The sequence below is a fragment of the Carcharodon carcharias genome, chromosome 4, assembly GCF_017639515.1.
Source record: "Carcharodon carcharias isolate sCarCar2 chromosome 4, sCarCar2.pri, whole genome shotgun sequence".
NCBI lineage: Eukaryota > Metazoa > Chordata > Chondrichthyes > Lamniformes > Lamnidae > Carcharodon > Carcharodon carcharias.
This window is the reverse complement of record NC_054470.1, coordinates 112,045,119-112,066,480: the sequence shown is the minus strand read 5'-3', so window position 1 is coordinate 112,066,480 and position 21,362 is coordinate 112,045,119. Positions and strand designations below refer to the sequence as shown.

Sequence of the window (21,362 nt, the reverse complement as noted above, 5' to 3'; positions counted from 1 at the left end):
TCACAGATGCCAGTCTTCAGCCAATTCAATTTACTCCATGTGATATCCAGAAATAGCTGGAGATCCCACAAAGGCTATAAGCCCCAACAACCTCCCGATTGTAGTACTGAAGGCTTGTGCTCCAGAACTTGCCGTGCCCCTAACCAGGCTGTTCCAATACAGTTACAACACTGGCATCTAGCTGACAATGTGGAAATTTGCCCAGCTATGTCCTGTCCACAAAAAGCAGAACAAATGCAACCCGGCCAATCACCACTCTATCAGTCTACTCTCAATCATCAGGTGTCATTGACAGTGTGATTAAGGAGCTTTTACACAGCAATTGCTCAGTTTGGGCCACTTGGTTCCAGATCTCAGTATAGCCTTGGTCCAAACTTGGGCAAAATAGCTAACTAGCAGAAGTTAGTTGAGAGTGACTACCCTCGTTATCAAGGCAGCATTTGACGGAACGTGGCATTGAGGAAGTTGGAGTCAATGGGAATCAGGGGGAAACCCTCCACTGGTTGGAGTCATACCTAATACTAAGGAAGACGGTTGTGGTTGTTGAAGGTCAATTATCTCAGCTCTAAGACATCACTGCAGGTGTTCCTCAGGGTAGTGTCCTAGGCCCAACCATCTTCAGCTGCTTCATCAATGACATTCCTTCCACAATTAGGTCAGAAGTGGGGATGTTTGCTGATGATTGCAAAATATTCAGTATCATTTGCAATTCCTCAGATAACGAAACAGTCCACTCCTGCTTGCCGCAAGAGCTAGGCAATATTTAGGTGTGGGCTGATAATGGCAAATAACATTTGTGCCACACAAGTGCCAGGAAATGGCCACCTCCAACAAATGAGAATCCAACAATCTCCCTTTAACATTCAACAATAGTACTATCACTGAATCCCTCACCATTATCATCCAGGGGGTTATCATTGAGCAGAAACTGAACTGGACTAGCCATATAAATACTGTAGCTATAAGAGCAGGTCAGAGGCTGGGGATTCTGCAATGCATAACTCACCTCCTGACTTCCCAAAGCCTGTCCACCATCTACAGGGTACAAGTCAGGAGTGTGATGGAATATTCTCCACTTGCCTGGATGAGTGCAGCTCCAACAACTCTCAAGAAGCTCAACATCATCCAAGACAAAGCAGCCCAATTGATCGGCACCCCATCGACAACCTGAAAACATTCACTCCCTCCACCACTGGTGCATAGTGGCAGCAGTGTGTACCATCTATAAGATGCACTGCAACAACTCACTTAGGGACCTTCAACACCACCCTCCAAACCTCCACCACCTAGAAGATCGAGGGCAGCAGGTGCATGGGAACACCGCTACCTGCAGCTTCTCCTCCAAGTCACTCAACATCCTGACTTGGAAATATATCATCGTTCCTTCACTGTCACTGAGTCAAAACCCTGAAATTCTCTCCCTAACAGCGCTGTGGGTGCACCTACTCCATATGGACTACAGCTGTTCAAGAAGGCAGCTCACCACCACCTTGTCAAGGGCAATTAGGGATAGGCACCAAATGTTGACCTTGGTCACATGCCATGAACGGATAAAATAAAATTATGGTAAATCTCCTCTGCACCCTCTCCAAGTCCTGACATCCTTCCTAAATTGTGATGCCCAGAATTGGCCATGTTACTCCTACTGATGTCTAACTTGTGTCCTATAAATGTTCAGCCTTTCTTTCTTGGTTTTGTATTCTAAGCTTTTGTTCATAAAGTGCAAGATCCTGTATACTTTTCTTTGAAAAGGAAGTCATATAATCAGTAAATAGTAGTGAGGCAAAAAGAAAAATAGTAATTATCTTATCTTAAATATTCCTTCTTGACTAGGAAAATGCAATTACATCCCCAAGAAGCAGACAAGAGTTATCTGCCAACCTCCCATTGTTCATCCTGCCTATCTCTTACTTTCTGGTGGCTTCTGAAGGACAGCTGGATTGAAACAAGACAGAAATATATTTCCAAAACCCTTTGAAGCTTGATCAAAAACAAACAGGAACTCAAGCACTTATCTCAAGCTGAAATAGAGCTGCCAATCAAATACATACTTACAGACAGAAACAATTTGCAATTCCAGGGACTGCTCCCTCGGCTGCCAAATTCAAATCCATTTGTTAACTGAATGCAAACTCCTTTTAACTGAAGGCTGTGTATCAGAGCACATGTCCCATCCAGTGTGGAGATGATTGGCTAATTGGCCTGTCAATTAAGTATTGAGCCCACAGTGCTGTGTGCACCGAGGACTAATTTTACATGTGGAATTTGTATGATGTTACAGCCTCCATTCATTTTACTGGAGAAATAATCCTGCCTTTATTGGGAGACTTTGCTGTAGTGTGTACAGGCTCAGTTTGCTGAGTAAGACTCTGGACTGTTTGCTGTTGTGAGCTGTTTACAACAGACTGTTCACTGAGTAAATGGATTTTGTTTGCTATAAGATAGACTGTTGGCTGTGAGTCTTGCTGCATGTCCTGCCCATTCTCCAGCTGGTTGACTGACAGAATACAACTCATTGGCCAACAGTGATGTCAATACTCACTTTGTTCACTATATTACTGTTAGACACAACACAAGGAAGAGAGGCAAATGGCTATTTAGCATCAAGAATGTGGTTTTGCACAGATGGATTTGAAATGTCTCTGGGCTAAATGAAACCTATGGACCTCAGCCACAAACTGAATATTTTAAGAAAATCTCATTCAACCCTCACAGAAAAGAAGAAAAACTAATTTTTTACAATGCCCATTGACAGCAAACCTGACAATCACATAAAAGAGAATGCTGTCACAAATCCTGTTCAGCTCCAGAGTAATTCTTTCCGTACAATAGGGAGGAGCTCGCTACCAATTGACCAAAATGGCGACAACTTTGTTCATCCAGTCCAAATCTCTTAATGATGAGGCAGAGCAACAGCACAGAAGGAAAGGAAAGGATGGAAATCCTGCACTGCGGATTCTAGTACCTTGTGGCACGTCCTGCCCCATCTTCCCAAAGGTCTGAGGATCGAGAAGTGGCCTGTTCAGTCACATGAAGACCCATGGCAGAAACCCACATTCCTGAGTGGACGTCATCCTTGAACCCAGGGACAGCCAGCCACAATGGCAATTTGGGTGATGACATAAAAAACACAGATATTACTCCCACCCACCAAGTTCAATTTTACTATATGATGCAATGGCTAATTAGGACATGTCCCAAATTTTCCAAGGGACAGTTGCAAATGTCTCTTAATTATTTGACTTTCACATCATATGGAAAACAGAAGGTAAAAGGTCCATCTCCCTTGATAAAATTACATGATGTCAGCTTTTGGCAAAGAAAGCCACAACAGATCATAGATGAAGTCAGTCAGTATTAGGGTATAACTCCCAGTATTCTGACTCACTATCTCTTCCAGAGTGGAACAAGATTGACAGGTTTCATACTGGCTTCTAAACAAACGTCAAATAACTTTAATAAGCAACCTGCATGTCAAAACAAGCTAGTCATTCCCAAACATGACTCAAATGAGGGTAGTGTCTGCTATGACTCAGTGGGTAGCACTCTTGCTCATTGACAATATTGGCAACATGAAAGATTTTTATATTATGGGAAAGGTAAAGTTCCAAAGGCATATGGAACAATGGAATTTACATATTACAGTGAGAGAAACATATATAAAAGAAAATGAAATGCTTTGTTGGGGGGCCATGTAAGATCTAACAGGAGTTTGTGAAACAACTTTTCGGAAGCCTCCAGCCATTTGTGCACAAGTTTGCTGTGTCCAGTAAATAAAGCTGGAGACAAGCTTTTGGAATTCCACTGTCAAGTGGATACTGTGGTGATTTGCTGGCTTGTTTTTATAAATCTAAAATCTATTTTGGACTGTTGCCTTAAAGGGGGTGTGTAAGTTAGACTCAGGTTAATTAGGAATTTTAGGATTTGTTATAGTATTAAGTAATTGTGGTCTTACGGATGTGATTGAAATGTTTTCTTTTGTTAATAAATATTTTAATATAATTTTTTAAATCCCTAAAGGTCTTAGTGGACTCATTACTTCTGAAATCAGTGCCCATATCTTCTCATAATAAATACAAATTGCAAAACTGTTGTGATAGCATGACCAAGTTCCCCTTGCGGATTTGGTCTGCCTGGCACACATCATCTGCCATGTCATAACACATGTGATGCTTCTCCTTATGGTGTAGGAGCTATGTTATCACAGAGTGGAAGATGGATCAGAAAGGCCAATTGACTATGTCTCGAGAACCCGCTCCACAGCCGAGAAGGGTTATTCTTAATTAGAAAAGGAAGGTTTATTGGTGGTGTTCAGCGTGACGAAATTCCACCAGTACCTAGATGGATGACATTTCACCGTTGTGTCGGACCATAAACCATTAATGGGTTTATTCATTGAGGATAAGGCCATTCCGCCAATAGCATCAGCAAGAATACAACGTTGAGCTTTGATATTATCTGCATATGAGTATACCTTTTTGCACAGTCCTGGCTTACATATTGCACATATGGATGTGCTCAGTTGTCTCCCATTACTAGATAACATTGTACATGCTCCAGTGCCACAGGAAGTTGTGCTTGTGCTGGTTTTCTTGGATCCTTCACCTGTGTGCATAGCAAATTAGAAATTGGACAAATAAGAGATCCAATTTTGTCAAAAGTCAGAGACCTTGTATTGCAAGGGTGGTCGAATTCATTAGTGTCTGAGGAGATGAGACCATTCCATGCCCGAAAAATAGAGTTAAGTTGTCAAGATGGAATCTTGTTGTGGGGATCAAGAGTTGTCGTCCCTTCGCAAGGAAGCTTCACTGTGCACATTCAGGCATATCAAAGCTGAAAATGCTTGCGTGAAGGTACGTCTGGTGACCAGGCATTGACTGTGACATTGAAAGCATGGTCAAGCACTATCTCCATTATCAGCAACAACAGAAGTTGCCTGTTTCAGCTCCACTGCATCTGTGGGAGTAGCCTGGTCAACCTGAGTTAGACTATGTATTGATTATGTAGGACCATTCTTAGGTACCATGTTTTTAATTGATCGTAGATGCACATTCTAAATGGATGGATGCGTATGAAGTCAGATTGCCAACATCGAGCACAGCTATTGAAAAGCTGCATAATTTCTGATAATGGTACAGTCATTACCAGTACAATGTTTCAGAAATTCATGAATTTAGATGGAATCACATATTAAAACAGCCCCTTACCATCCCTCATCAAATGATTTAGCTGAGAGAGCTGTGCAAACTTTCAAATCTGGAATGAAGAGGTTATCAGAAGGTACTTGAGAAACTCGCCTTTCCTGCTTTTTTCTCAGTTATTGTACGACACCTCATTCGACTGCCTTCATGTTCCACACCATCTGAATTATTGATGAAACGCCGCCTATGTACAAGGTTAAGTCTGGTGTGTCTAAACTTAGAGGGGAAGGTACAGAAGAATCAGAATAATCAAAAATTGAATCACAATATTCTTAACAAAGCTCAAAGATTTAGTGTAGGAGACACAGTTTTTGTGCGGATTTTTGGAAGTGGACCTTGTTGGGTTCCTGGAACAATTGTCTCAGAAACTGGTCCCTTGTCCTTCCAGGTGGAAGTGGAAGACTAAATTGTTTGAAAATATGTGGACCATCTCCAGGATACAGATGCATTCTAACAACCTACTAGTCCGCCTGTGATTAATGTCGAATCATGAATTTCTGAGGTGACAGATTGACCTAGAATAGACACGCCTGATGTCTAGTTGCCAAACTCTGAACTGCCACTTTCTAATGATGCATCTAGTGCTGCAGTTCCTGATCATGTTGATCCTGTGGAAGAACCTCAAGTGGTAGAGCTACGTTGCTCTAAACGAATAAGGAAAGAACCTCAGAGACTTAATCTTTAATCACCTGAGTTGCATATATGTATATATTGTTGGATATTCAAATGTTGTCTGAAATTGAAACTGCAATAAAAACTAAAGGGGGAGGAAATGTAGTAACTGAAGGTGTAGCCTTCTCCTACTGTCTATCGGGGTCACATGATGTTCTTGGAGGCTCCGACCAATGACCCCCAAGTACGGGTCATCCGGAAGGAGCGGGGCTTTCAGACGAGGATCCTGTTCAAGCATGTGGCATCTGAAAAGCTCTCTTGAATAAAGTTTATCTGTTTCTTGTTGAAACCGGCCCAATACGCCAAGTTATTACAGCCAGCTTCCAGCACAATGTTTCTTAAAGCAACAGAAAAGATTGCAGAAAATCAGTTTGTGCCGAATCCAATTTGCAGTTGAAATTCCGCAATCTTTTGCACTAGTTTGGCCAATTTCAAGCAAAGAAACCAGGATAACTGAACAGAAACCCTTGGCCAAAGGTGTTTTTGTTTTCATTTTGGTGTCACAGAGTCATAATGGCACAGATGGTGGCCTTTCGGCCCATCGAGTTTATGTCAACTCTCTGTAGAGCAATCCAGTCAGTCCCAATCTCCCGCTCTATCCCTGTAATTCAAAATCACAAGTGGCCTGGGCAGAGTAGATAGGCAGAAACTGTTCCCACTTGTGAAAAGATCAAGACCAAGAGGGCACAGATTTAAAGTGATTGGCAAAAGAAGCAAAAGTGATATGAGAAAGAACTTTTGTTACACAGTGAGTGGTTAAGGACTGGAATGCACTGCCTAATAGTGTGGTGGAGGCAGCTTCAATCGAAGCATTCAAGAGGGAATTATATTGTTATCTGAAACAGAAGAAAGTGCGGGGCTATGGGGAGGAGTCGGAGAATGGTATTAAGGAAAATGCTCATTTGGAGAGCTGGTGCTGACACAATGGGCCGAATGGCCTCCTTCTGTGCTGTAATGATTCTGTCGGTCTGCATGATTATTTCCCTCAAGCACCCAACCATTTCCTTTTCAAACCATTTCTTTGTTTACTTATTGTAGAATTTTAGCAATGGGCGAGAAGACAAAGAGGCTGTTTGATTGTAAGGGTCTGTTGCAGGCGGGAGGTCATGTGATGAAACCTTCAGGCATATGTCCAGCCAGAGTTGGCAATCCAAGGCTAAAGAGCCAGCTGAGCTGTGTGCAATGGGCAGAAATATTTACCTCACCCTCATTCCCTGTGAAGTCTGCCAAAGGCTATTTTCTCTCAAAGTCATGAAGGCCATCCGAATCTGCAGCAACTTGTACTTATATAGCACCTTTAATGTAGTAAAATGTCCCAAAGTGCTTCACAGGAGTATATAAAGCAAAATTTGACACCCCCAGCTACATTAGGAGATATTAGAGCAGATGACCAAAAGTTTAGTCAAAGAGGTAGGCTTCTAAAGAGTCTTAAAGGAGGAAACAAGTTTAGGGAAGGAATTCTAGATCTTAGGATCGAGGTAACTGAAAGTACAGCCATCAAAAATGGTGGAGCAATTAAAATTGGAAAGCCAGAATTAGATGAATGCAGATATCTCAGAGGACTGAGGGAGTGTAGATTAGAGGTAGGGAGGGAAGAGATTATGGAGGAAGTTAAGAACAAGAATGAGAATTTTAAAGTCAAGGTGTTGCTTGACCCAGAGCCAATGTAGCTCAACAAGCACAGGGGTGATGCATGAACAGGACTTGGTGCCAGTAAGGATACGGTTTCTGGTTGACTTCAAGTTTAGAGAGGGCAGAACATGGGAAGCCAGCCAGGAGTGTGCTGAAATAGTCGAGTCTAGAGGTAATAACGGCACGGATGAAGGTTTCAGCAGCAGGTAAGCTGAGACAGGGGCTGAGACAGGCAATGATACAGAAATGGAAATAGGCAAACAGTCTGGTGCAGCCACAGAGAGCTGCCGGGAGATGAATAGAGTCGGTGGCTAGTGGGGACCATATAAAAATATTTTGAATGTTGCGAACTGATTCAATAGTTATTATTTTCCAAGCATCTGTTCTATCAGCACCTTGTTGTAATTTTACTTGATGCCAATATCATAATTGTAAGCAAAAGTCAGTTAGGCTCAGTGGCTGCTCCCTAATTGAGTACGATAGCTCCTACTCCTTAAAAATTCAGTACACAATGTCTTCAGACCCTTGGCAGTGTTTAATTTCCAGAGGCCCTGTCACTCTGTCTGTTCAGGTAGATTCAAAAAATAAGCGAGTGATGTTCAAAGAGCAGGAGAGTGACCCCAGCTGCTATTCATCCCACAATCAACATCACCAGAACATTTGTTGGCACTCACTGTGCACAAATCGGCTGCCACATCTGCGAAAAAGTGACGTGTCAACCGTGACTCAGTTGGTAGTACTCACGCCTCTGAGTCAGAAGGTTACACATTCGAGCCCCACACCAAAGGCCCCACACCACAAATAGAGGGCCACGCTCCCACTACCAGCACTGTCAGGGGTGCAGTCTTTCGGACAAGATGTTTATCCAAGGCCCTGTCTGCCTTCTCAGGGTGGGTGTGAAAGATCTCATGGCCACTATTTGAAAGAGAATCAGAGCACCTTTCCCCGTGTCCTAACCAATATTCAACCCTCATCCACTCATCTGGTAATTATCACATTGTGCGGGAACTTGCAATTTGTCTACCACGTTTCCTATATTATAAGTGACTACTCTTCAAAAAAAAGTTAATTGACTATGAAGTGGCAATAATATCCTGAGATTGTTAATATTCTGAGAGTGTGAAAGGTGTTATACAATTGCAAGTTAATTTTGGAGCATTCCAAATGCTTGAAAGCTCCTTTGCAAATACAAGATCTTAAATTGTTAAACTGGCCAAATTACATTTACTTCCTTTGAGCATCAGTGGTGAGGTTTTTTGCGCCCCCTATATTCATATTGTTGAGTTCTACTATGATTTGAAGGATAGTTGTTAATCTTGGAAGCATTATCAATTTAATACATAGTTCTCCTTTCCTATCAGTTCGCAGGATATTCTGTCACCTTGCAGAAACAACAAACTACTGTCAGCATTTATATAGCACCTTTAGCATAGCAAAACGTCCCAAGGTGCTTCACAGGAGCAGTTACCAGACAAAATTTGACACTGAGCCACATGAGGAAATATCACGACAGGCAACTGAAAGCTTGGTCAAAGAGATAGGTTTTAAGGAGTGGTGGTGGAGAAGAGGAGAGGATTAGGGAGGGAAGTCCAGAGCTTGGAACCAAGGCAGCTTTTGTTTAATCACATTACACATGCCATTATTCAATCTAGCATGAGATTCACTTTATTACAGTTTTGCCGTGGATTTAAAAAGAACTTCGCATTAGAATCATAGAATGTCTACAATATAGAAGGAGGCCATTTGGCCCATCAATTTCATGCCAGCTCTCTGCAAGAGCAAGTTAGCTAGTCCCATTCTCCAGCCATTTCTTCATAACCCTGCAAATCTTCTCTCTTCAGGGCTTATCCAATTCCTTTTATAGGCATCACGATTAAATCTGCCTCCACCACATTCTCAGGCAGTGCATTCCACATCCTAAATATTTGCAGTGTAAGGAGGTTTTTTCCTCATGTCTCCGTCGCTTCTTTTGCCAATCATTTTAAATCTATGGCCTCTGCTTCTCAACCTTCCATCAATGGGGATAGTTTCCCCCTATCTACTCTTGTCCAGACACCTCATGATTTTGAATACCTCTATCACATCTCCTCCCAACCTTCTCTTCTCCAAGGAGAACAACCCCAGCTTCTCCAACCTACTCACATAGCTGAAGTCTCTCATCCTGGGAACCATTCTCATGAACCTTTTCTGTACCCTCTCCAAGGCCTTCACATCCTGCCCAGAATCGGAAACAATGCTCCACTTGAGGGTTTCATCAGGGTTTATCATAACTTCAGAAAATGCTCAAGCTTTAACTCTGAAGAAGAGTCATACGGACTCAAAACATTAACTCTGTTTCTCTCTCCACAGATATGACCAGACCTGCTGAGTTTTACCAGCATTTTCTGTTTTTATTTCAGATTTCCGGCATCCGCGGTATTTTGCTTTTATCATCATAACTTCCTTGCTTTTGTACTCTCTGCCCCTATTTTATTAATAGGGGTAAATATAAAGCCAGGATTCGGTATGCTTTTTTAACCACTTTCTCAACTTGCCCTGGCATCTTCAATGATTTATGCACATATACCCCCAGGTCCCTCTGCTCCTGCACCCTCTTTAGGACTGTACCTTTATTTTATACTGCCTCTCCTTGTTCTTCCTACCAAAACGTAGCAGTTTTCTGCATTAAATTTTATGCTAAGTTTTGAAACATTCAGTCTGATAAAGATGGACATACCTTCTGTTTTGAGTGCTGGTGGTGATTCAGGCTGCTCTGTGCAGATGTTGGGGTTATCTGTAAAGAGATTATTCTGATTCTCACCATATTCCCAGCGTTTCTGCTGTAACTGCTGTAACCAGTACATCATGGCTTGTCTATTTTTTGCCTGAAAACAAATCAATGATTTTTATAAAAAGCAAAAAGACATTTTCATTACCCAATCCCTTAATTTCAGATTCTTCTCATGTTAATAAACTGCGGCCACAAATGCTTTTGGGTTTCACCTTTTTTTTAATGCTAAGAAGATCCAACACAAAAACCTGCATTTGTATAGCGCCTTTAAATGCAGAAAAATTCCCAAGATGCTTCACAGGAGCGATGATCAGACAAAATTTGTCACTGAGTCACAAGGTACTAGGGTAGATGGTCAAAAGCTTGGCCAAAGAGGTAGGTTGTAAAGAGCATCTTAAACTGGGAGAGAGAGGTAGAGGGGCGAAGCGGTTTAGCAGGGGAATTCCACAGCTTGAGGCCTGAGTAACTCAAAACACTGCCACCAATGGTTCAGCAATGAAAATCAGAGATGCACAAGAGGACAGAATTGGAGGAGCACAGAGACCTGAGGATTGGGAGCCTGGGGAAGGTTAGAGAGATAAAGAGGGGATGAGGCTACAGGGGGATTTGTACACAAGGGTAAGGGTGTTAAATCTGAGTTATTGCTGACAAGGATATAGGTCAGTGAGAACAGTGGGTAATGGGTTAATGGCATTTGGTGCCAGTTAGGACATGGGTAGCAGAGTTATTTGTTTCCAGTTTTCCTTCGTGCTTTCAATTACATGCACTCACACTGACTCTACAATGCATAGCATCACACAACTGCGAATTTCAGATTAGCCAGTCAGTGTTGACAAAACCCAGCAGCCTAATTCCCTTCCTTGTTTCTGCATCAGATGAGAATGCTGGTTGAGTCAATGGATCAAAAAGCAAAATGATACTCTTTGAATATTGTGATCATAATGTAAAGGCTTGTTATTTTAATTTTGCAGCCAAGGTGTGAGGAGGTCTTGTGATGCAGTGGTATCCTCCCTGCCTCTGGATCAGAAGCCCCGGGTTCAAGTTCCACATCAGGACTTGATGGCCATGGAAGCTGCCTTCATTATGTGGTCAAATAGGCTGAGTATCAGCCTCTAAATTAACCGTGGCAGGCGGTAAGAGCAAGAGTGTTTCCTGGTCAGCCAGCTGCAGTACTTTGCCAAGCATAATCATGGACCAATCCAATGGAGGTCCACGGTCGCCAACTCCCTCTTAAGGCATGGGACCTGAAGGAGGAAGGAGCCAAGTTCATGCTTTGGCATTCAAAACAGTTAATTCCAATACACAGACTTACAGGCTAGTCAGCCCAAAAGGTCCACAAGAGCCCTTACGTTCCACACAAGCCTCCTCCTACCCTACTTCATCTCACTCCAAGAACATATCCTTCTATTCCTTTCCATATCTGTGTTTATCTAGCTTCCCCCTAAATGCATCTATTCACTTCAACCACTCCCTGTTGTAGCAACTTCCACATTCTCAGCACTCTCTGGATAAAGGAGTTTCTCCTGAATTCCCTCTTAAATTTATTCGAGGCTATCTTATTTTTATGCCCCTTAGTTCTGGTCTCCCCCCACCCCAACCCAAATGGAAACATCTTATCTAAAACTACCCCATCCCCCAATTGCTTCATAATTTCACAGACACTCCTTGGATCTCCCTGAACCAGAGAGGAGAGCCCATGTGTTTCAATAAAATTCTTCCAACTTCCATATAGTTAATTAAAATGAACATTCAAGGGCCTGCTCTAGTTCCATTTTCGCGCACCTTCTCCCCATGCAACAGCCAGCAAAGGTAAGAACTCAACAAATGAGGAATCACATGAGAAGGGTCCCCCATCGCCACATGACTCTGCAAGCACACGGCTCTGGTATAAATAAAATGCTTCTGGAAAAATGTAAGCTAATGCACAGCAGCAAAAGTGAAAGGCCGAAGGAAGTCTGAAACGTTTGGAACAAAAACAGAAACCACTAAAAAAGCTTAGGAATTCAAGTGCCATTTTCAAGCCTGCCTCACTTCACCTGCTGAAACCCTCATCCATGTCTTTTTTTTAACTCCAAGCTCCAATGATTCCTGACCCTGCCTCCAACATTCCACCCCATTTAAAACTGAGCTCATCCAAAATTCCGCAGCCCGTATCCTAATTCACACAGAGACCCATTCACTTGTCAGCCGCTGTATTCACTGACCTACATTGGCTCCCACTCTGACAGCCCTCCAATTTAAAAATTGTCACCCTTGTTTTCAAATCCTTCCATGGTCTTGTCCTTCCCTATGGCTGAAACAACCTCCAGCCATGCAACCTAGAGTGATACTCAAAATATGAGACCAAACCCACCAAGAAAACTGAACAACTTGTGGCCATTTTCTCTAGAAAAGAGAAGAATGAGGAATGACTGACTTGGGACCTTCAAGACAATGAAAGGATTTGATAAGGTACCCGAAAAACGACATCTCCACTTGCGGACAAGACCAAAACATAAAAATAAAGTAGTCACTGATGAATCTAATAATGAATTCAGGAGAATCTTCTCTACCCAGAGAGGGGTGAGAATATGGATCTGGCTACTACATGGGGTAGTTGAGGTGAATAGTACAGATAGAATCATAGAATAGAATTATAGAATAATTACAGCACTGAAGGAGGCCATTTGGCCCATCTTGTCTGTGCCAGTTCCCTGCAAAAGCAACTCATCTACTCCCACAGACCTGCCCTTTCCCAGTAGCCCTGCAATTTTCTTTTCCCCTTCAAGTGCTTATCAAAGTCCTTTTTGAAAGCTATAATTGGATCTACCTCCATCACACTCTCGGGCAGTGCATTCTAGATCCTAAACCACTCGCTGCAAAAGTTGCCTTTGGTTCTTTTGCCAATCTCCTTAAATCAGTGACATCTGATTCTCAAACCTTCCACCAATGGGAACTGTTTATCCCTACCCTCTGTCTGAACCCCTCATGATTTTGAACAGATCTCTCTCAACATTCTCTTCTGTAGGGTGAACAGCCCCGGCTTCTCTGATCTAATGTTACGACTGGGCGAGGTACCCCCAAATTGTTATGCCCCCGGGCGAGGAGGAGTAAACTGGCTCCCTTTCTTTAATCAACCCCCTCGGTTGGTTGCAACAAGGTTAATTTAAAAAGTATCCCTTCCCTCATGGATACTTTTTTCCCCAGTCCAAATGTATTTAGGTTTTAGGAGGAGTTAATTTAAACAGGCTTTCTTGAGTTAAACAAAGAGTGAGTTTATTAGTTACTAAAACTGGAGAAAAAAGATAAAAACACAACACACATACCCACAAATTAGAAATGACAAGTGAGTTCAAAAATAAAAGTTAAAAGATCAATCTTTGGCTTGTCTGTGAGGAGTAGCTGGTAAAATGCTGTGGCTGTTAAGTTGGATGACTCCGGTAGAGCTGACTTTGACAGTTGAGCAGTTGGTTTGAAGATTCTTGGTTCTGCAGGTTAGCTGAAGGAGTTGTCCTGTTTCCCCTTTTGACTGTGGCTTTGTTTACTTTTGACTCACTTCCAGAGCAACCAGAGAGAGAGACACATTTTTACCCGCAAGCAGAAGAATGACTAATTGGATGTTCTCCAGCTGTGACCTTCACAGCACACACTAACACAACAGAACTAGAATGCCAGAACTAGTACACAGGGACCAGAGTCCCTGGTTGGCTCTTTAGTCCTTTTTCTTGTGTATTCCTGGAAGGGAAAAAAACAAACATGTCTTTTGCCCAGAAGCTGTTTACTTTCAATTCAGATCATATCCACAGTCTGGGATATAACTCAACAGGGGATGGTTTCTGCCAAGATGGTACTCAGACTCCATTATCTCTGCAACCACAGGAGATTACAGTTCAATTTTTGCATTGTATCTCTTCCTTTGAAGTGTCTCTGTCTGAAGTAGGCCTTGGCACCTTTTAGGCACGATATTCCATTCTCTCTGGACTAGTTGGTCAAGTGTAATCCACATAGGAATTTTCTAGCAAGTGTTACTTTGCAGCCTCAGCCAGCTTTTGCTTGTATGTCCTTTTTAAAAAAAATGTCTTCCTCAAAAAAGTCCAATATGCTTGTAAGTGATTTGGGGCTATGATCCACTGCTATGACACTCTCCACGTAACTGAAGTCCCTCAACCCTAGAATCACTGTTGTAAATCTTTTCTGCATTTAAGGAGAAGCTAGATAAGTACATGAAGAAAAGAAGGATAGGTTGATAGGGTGAGATGAAGAGAGGTGAGAGAGGGCTCATGTGGTGCATTAACAATGACATGAACCGGTTAGTTTCTGTTCTAGAAATATCTTGTAAGTTGGAGTGGGTGTGGAGAGAAGAGACAAGGTACTTTTGAATACACAACCTCATGAAACATTTCTGCATTTTCTCATTTTAGTTTCAGATTTCTAACCTCGATGGTATCTTTTTTTTATTTCTGCTTCTGTAACATTTACACGATGCTCTAACTTGCAATGGAAAGACCAAGATTGGAAGCCCCGAGATAGAGGCAGTGGACAAATTCAAGTGCCTTGGCTCAGTAATAAACAACAAACTTATATCCAAGAGTGAAATCCAGGTTAGATTAGCTATGGTAAGAGGTGGGGCTTATGACTTAAATAGTGTTAGGAAGTCCAAAAACATGAAGCTGAAAAGACATCTAGTACAGACAACAGTGTGGCATGTTGCACGCGATGAATACAAGAGCTAAGCTCTGAAGAAAGAGGAGGAGAGAAGGATAAGGGCTCTTGAAATGTGGGCTTGGCAGAGGGTGCTCAGAATCAACTACATGGACAGAAAGAGTGGGCTAGATAAAGAGTTGAAGCTCAGGAATCAAAATGGTGGCTAAGTACAGTTAGGGAATAAAGTATGAACATTGGAAACAAAAACCCACAGCCTGCTCCTGGCAACAACTGAAGGCGAAATTGAGCATAAAAACAAAAGAAAATGGGATGGGTGGAGGACATTTGGACATGGACTGGAGGAGGTTTGAAGAAAGCCAGAGAAAAAGCAAGGTGATGCCAACGGTCAAGGCTATAGTGACAATAAACGAATGAACATTTAGTCAGGGCCCAATGCCAGAAAGCACTTTCTAAAAAGACAGGAAACATCTGCTGTAACTCAGACAATCACAATTGTGAAACATTTCCCCTATGATAAGATTATTTTTGGAACAGCACAGTTTCTTTTTCCCAATTGAGACTTAAATTGATACATGCCACACTATTTATGAGGGAAAAGAAAATAGCTGGCTTCAACTTGCATGTTGAATTGTATAACTGGGACTAATTTTAACCTAACTCTCCAGGTGGGGATCCCATGGGGTTAGGTGCAACATTGCTTTTAACTGGGGATAAAATTGGGTGATGTATAAAGTTGACATTGCACCCAATCCTGTCAGTATCCTGATGGGCAGTCTCAGTTAAAAAGTGTAAATGCTTTTGGTACAGATAGCACAGAAGAACTTGCATCACTTATCAATGTCATAGCACAGACAAGGATTCAGATACGACCCGCAGCAATGCCAATCACAGGCAGATGACTAATAAAGAGAATTCTCTGTTTGAGTTGGGTCAGGACTGAACTTGTTACATACGCATATGCACACACAGAAGGCTTTTATGGTCTCTCCTGCTGACGGGATTTTCCAGTCCTGCCCAAGTCAATGGACTTCTAAACAGCTCACTGCATTTTACGACCCAGCTCCCACCACAACGGGGCCATAAAATTCCACCCATACGTTCATAAGTCAAATCCGGTTGCTTTCAAACTGGAGCCAAGACTATTTTCACTATCAGTTCCTGAACACAATTTCTCTATAAATGATGGGACGGTGTGGCCTACTTAGAGGTAAGTTTGAAAGAAGTAGCCTCAGTCTGAAAATGAGATCTGGTTCCATTGTTGTGTTGTGGCAACTGATGGGAATAGTGAATCTGAAACAAGTTAGATTGTACAACATCTTTACTAGAGTATACACTGCAAGATCCTTCACCGGTGTATTATCAGGCAAAGCTTGACAAGAAACATAAGAACATATTAGAACAGTTCAAAGAATGAGGTTTCAAGAGTGTCTTAAAGGAGAAGAGAAAGGGAGAGAGGCAAAGGAATTCCAGAGCTTGGGGCCCAGGCAGCTGAAGGCACAGCCACCAATGGCGGAGCAAAGCAAGCAGGATGCTCAGGAGATCAGAATTGGAGAATAACAGATCTCTGAGAGCTCAAGGAGGTTACAAAGATATGGGGTTAACATAACAAAGAGGGGATGGCTTTAGAGAGAGTGCTGGAAAGATTTACAAGAATAGTCCTAGGGACGAGGGGGTTCAGTCACATGGATAGATTGGAGAAGCTGAGGTTGTTCTCCTTCGAGAAGAAAATGTTGACAGGAGATTTGGGAGAGGATGATGATGAGGGTTCCAGACAGAGTAGGTTGGGAAAAACAGTTTGTGGAAGGATTGAGAAGCAGATGTGACAGATCGAAAAAGAACCAAAGAACACATGAAGAAAATCCTTTTTTTTTTTTAAAACGCAGCGAGTGGTTAGGATCCGGAATGCACTGCCTGAAAGAGTGGTGGAGGCAGATTCAACTGTGGCTTCCAAAGGGGAATTGGATAAGCACTTGAAGGGGGGGAAAAAACTGCAGGACTCCCTGGAAAGGACAGGAGGGTGAGACTAGCTAAATTGCTCTTGGAGAAAGCCAGCATGGACACGAAAGACTGAATAGTCTTCTTCTGCACTGTAAAGATTCTGCATATCTCACATTAATATAACCCAGAATGTGGTGAGAAAATAAAACGGTGTTGTCGCAGGAATTCTGCTGCATCCACTTGTTTTGCAGACAAGATGTCAAATAAAGGCTCTATTTCACAATGAAAATGGAAGCAAAACATCCCATTGTGTCTATGGGCATGAAGCTTCCCCAGAGCCTTCCATTCCTATCACCAGTTTATTTAACTTTCTGTTAAATACTGTTCAAAACCAGGAGGGCTCTAGACAGAGCAGATTGAAAGGGGACAAGGCAGGGGAGTGGGATTAGCTGAGGTGCTCTTGCAGCCAGCCAGCACAGACACATAGGGATGAATGGCCTCCTTCTGTGCTGTAATCCTCTTAACTACTTCCTGTGGTAGTGAGCCCCACATTCTCAACACTCTCTGACTAAAGAAGTTTTTCCTGTGTGCCTTACTGCATTTATTAGTAACTGTCTTTTGTTTTATTCTTTCATAGGATGTGGGAGTCGCTGGCTAGGCCAGCATTTGTTGCCCATCCCTAATTGCCCTTGAGAAGGTGATGGTGAGCTGCCTTCTTGAACCGCTGCAGTCCATGTGGTGTAGATACACCCACAGTGCTGTAAGGAAGGAAATTCCTGGGTTTTGACCCAATGACAGTGAAAGAACGGTGATATATTTTCAAGACAAGATGCTGTGTGGTTTGGAAGGGAACTTCCAGTTGGTGTTGTTCCCATGTGCCTGCTGCTTTTGTCCTTCTTGGTGGCAGAGGTTGCAGGATTGGAAGATGCTGTCAAAAGAGCCTTAGTGAGTTGCTGCAGTGCTTCTTGAACATGGTACACACTGCTGCCACTGTGCATCGGTGGTGGAGGATGGGGTGCCAGTCACATGAACTGATTTGCTCTGGATAGTGTCGAGCTTCTGGAGTGTTGTTGCATATTTATGCTCCCTAAATATGTTCCCCTCTGCAAGTTGGAACCTCTTCTTTATACCTGCCTTATCAAATTCCTTCATAATCTTACAGATCTCTGTCAGCTCACCTCTGAGTCTTCTTTTTTTTCCCCCATGAGAAGATTCTCCGCTATTCAAAGCTCACAAAACATGGTATTAATCCTTTTGTTTCCATGAAACTAGGCACCCCTAACTCTTCCAGATTAATATCTAATAATATTGGGTATGACTGGTGGGACTGATTGAACAAGTGCTCAAAAAGGCAGCCAGTAACTATATGGCAATGACCTCAGACTCAACACATTCAGTACAAAGGCTCAACATTAGCTAACAAAATACCAAGAACATTCCCACATTTCCTCCCAAAATGACAGACACATAAGCAGATGCACACAATGACGTGGTTACATGCAGCACGGGAGAATAATAGTGGTAGCATTCTCACCTTGGAGTCAGAAGGCAATGGGTGCAAGTCCCACTCCAGAGAGACACAAGCTCAAATCTAGGCTGGCACATCCAGTGCGGCACTGAGGGAGTGCTGTACTGTCAGAGGTTTGGGCTTTCGGATGAAATATTAAACCAGATGCCCCAACCGCCCTCTCAAGTGCACGAGAAAGATCCCTTGGTGCTATGTCAAAAAAAGAGTGGATGAGGTACCCTGTTGTCTTGCAGCCAACATTTACCCCTCGACCAACACCATTAAAATCAGATCATATTGTCATTATCTATGCATAGGTTTGTGGGATCTTGCTGTGCGCAATTCAGCTTCTGCATTTCCTACACTACAACAGTGACTACACTTCAAAAATTGCTCCAATGCTCGAGACTGTGAAAAGTTCTGTGGAAATACAAGTCTTTCTTTTCTTTTAATTGGTTACTCTTTGGAACTCTTCTCATATTTTCTTCCATTTCAATGTTAGTAGATATTCCCATCAATAAGCCCTATTCCCCATGAACCAGAGTGTGTCTTTGCTTGCCCAACTTCTAAGTAATTATATCAGGAGCCGAGATAACCTTTGAAAACCTTACAAGTCAGCTCACTGTCTACATTGCATCCCCCACAAGCCTTTCTTGAATTTATAAAGAGTAGAATACATATAACTTAAGATCATGGCTTAGACTAAAGGGATTTATTAATCATAAAAAAACAGATTTGCAGTAATTATGGACCTTGTTATTCCTTCTGCACATCATACTTTAGGAAAGATGTCATATCTTTGGAAAAGGTGCATTCGAGGTTTCCTGGAATGATTCCAGGATTGAAGATTGCAGCTGCATGACAGACTGGGGAAGCTGGAGTTGTTCTCTTTACAGCAGAAGATGACCAAGAGGAGATTTGATAAGGGGGTCTTTAAAACACAAAGAGTTTAGCTAGAGCAAATAAAGAAAAATCATTTCCACTGGCAGAAGGGTCAATCCGGAGGGCACAGATTTAAGGTGATTGGCAAAGGAACCAGAAGCAACATGAGGAAAAGCTGTTTTTAAACACATTGAGTGGTTAGGATTGGGAATGCACTGCCTTCTGGGGTGGAGACAGATACAGCCTTCAAAAGGATAAATACTTGAAGATGAAGAAAAAATTGTAGGATGGGGGAAAAGAGCAGAAGAATGGGGGCCAACTGGATTGCTCGTTGGAAGAACCAGTGCACACTCAATAGACCAAGTGGCCTCCTGCTGCTCTGCATTATATGATTTTCTTAGAATCTTCCATTCTCTGCCCAAAGGCAGTTTCAACCCAGAGCACTACAATCTCCAAGGCAAGGTCAAGGAAACAGGTCCAGAATCCACCCCAGCCAGAACAGAGAATCGAACCCCTTGCTGTTGGCACCAATCCGATATACACAAAAAAGTTGTAATTCAATGAAAAATTGGACTAAAAAAACAGATTCTTGACCAGAATCTTAGGTGGCTGCTCAATATTACCTTACACAAGAACCTTCTACCTATTTAACTTGAGAGGCTGAAGAAGCATCGATGACTTGGAGAAAGTTAACCCAGATATACTTGCAACATCATTAACTGGAACAAAGGACATTAGTAACGTTAACTCCAATCCAAAAAGTGCTGTTAATCACCCACAGGATACTGTTCAAATTGAATGATTTAGCCCATTTTCTGAAAACCAATTAACAAATATTTTGATTGATTGTACTACTCCAAGAATAAATACAGAGAACTCCCCTCCACCCCCCAACTCAGTAACATTGGAAGCTGCTTCACCTGGAAGGTGGTGGAAGCTAATTTGGTAAATAATTTAAGGAGAAAGTTGAACAGATGCTTCAGGTTGAGGAACTCAGAGTTATAGACATAAAATGAGGATATGGGATTTAGCACGACTGCTCTTTCAAAGAGCTGGCACAGACATGGCGTACGGCCTCTTTCTGTGTTATAAGTTTGCATAAAATTTATTCTATAATTTCACGGGATTTACAGCACAAAAACTGGTCTTTGCGAGTGCTGATGGCCAGTAGAAGCCTTCTAATACCCATCTTAGGGAGAAGGCAGCTTGTATGGACCAGACCTCCATCAAAGTGGTTGACGCTTAACTGCCCACTGAAATGGCTTAGCAAGCCACTCAGTTCAAAGGCAACCAGGATAGGCAACAAATGAGGATGCCCAGATCTCATGAAAAGAATAATTTATTAAAAAATCTCCCTCTATCCTTCTATTCCTATCTCCCTCATGTATTTATCGTGTGCACATGCTAAGTGGGAGAACAGGCTGAACAGTTTCCACCTTCACGGTCTCTGACATATCATCAGCATCTCTTGGCAGGGCAAGGTCACCAACCCAGAGGTCCTGGAATGTGCTAATTCCATCAGCACACACTCATTGCTAAGCCAACGATGACTGCGCTAGCTCAGCCAAGTCCATTGGACGGCGACGACCAAAGACCTTCTGTACAGTGAACTGGCCACTGGGTCACAACCTCCTGGACGTCCATACCTCTGCCACAAGTGAGATATGAAGATGGCAGACATCAACACTGACAACAGGGAGACAGTAATTGGCAGCTGTGACCTCTGGAGATTTACTGTTTGGAAGGGCATTGGAAGAGGTGAGCATAAACAAAAGTTCTGTACTACCAAACGACTTTGAGTATTGCTGAAAAAAGAGACATGTCTAAGCTTTATGTCTTGCACTCATCAGGACACTTGCAAGAATACCAATATAAGGGGAAAAACAATTTTAAAAATTGTTTTTTCCCTCTTATATTGGTATTCTTGTGAGTGCCCTGATGACTGCAAGTTAAAAAGCTTAGACATCTTCTTCAGCTGGCCAAGAAGAGGGCCCAGAGAAAACAGAGGCCAGCGAATCGTGAACCTTCTCAGCCCACTATCTTCCCCTGCAGCTAATGTGGCAGGGACAGCCATGCCAGCGTGCGGCTGCTGAGCCATGCCAGGCAATACTTCATA

General features: G+C 42.5%; 1 protein-coding gene across 4 annotated transcripts in view; it reads right to left on the bottom strand.

The window, feature by feature from the left end:
- tbc1d2 (TBC1 domain family, member 2) overlaps positions 1 to 21,362 on the bottom strand; it is a 69,830-nt gene that overhangs the window by 36,818 nt on the left and 11,650 nt on the right. For all 4 annotated transcript variants that reach the window (XM_041186671.1, XM_041186668.1, XM_041186670.1 and 1 more), the window contains one exon: positions 10,222 to 10,369. In XM_041186671.1, the coding sequence (XP_041042605.1) occupies positions 10,222 to 10,369 (148 nt within the window). The remainder of the gene's footprint in view (positions 1 to 10,221; positions 10,370 to 21,362) is intronic.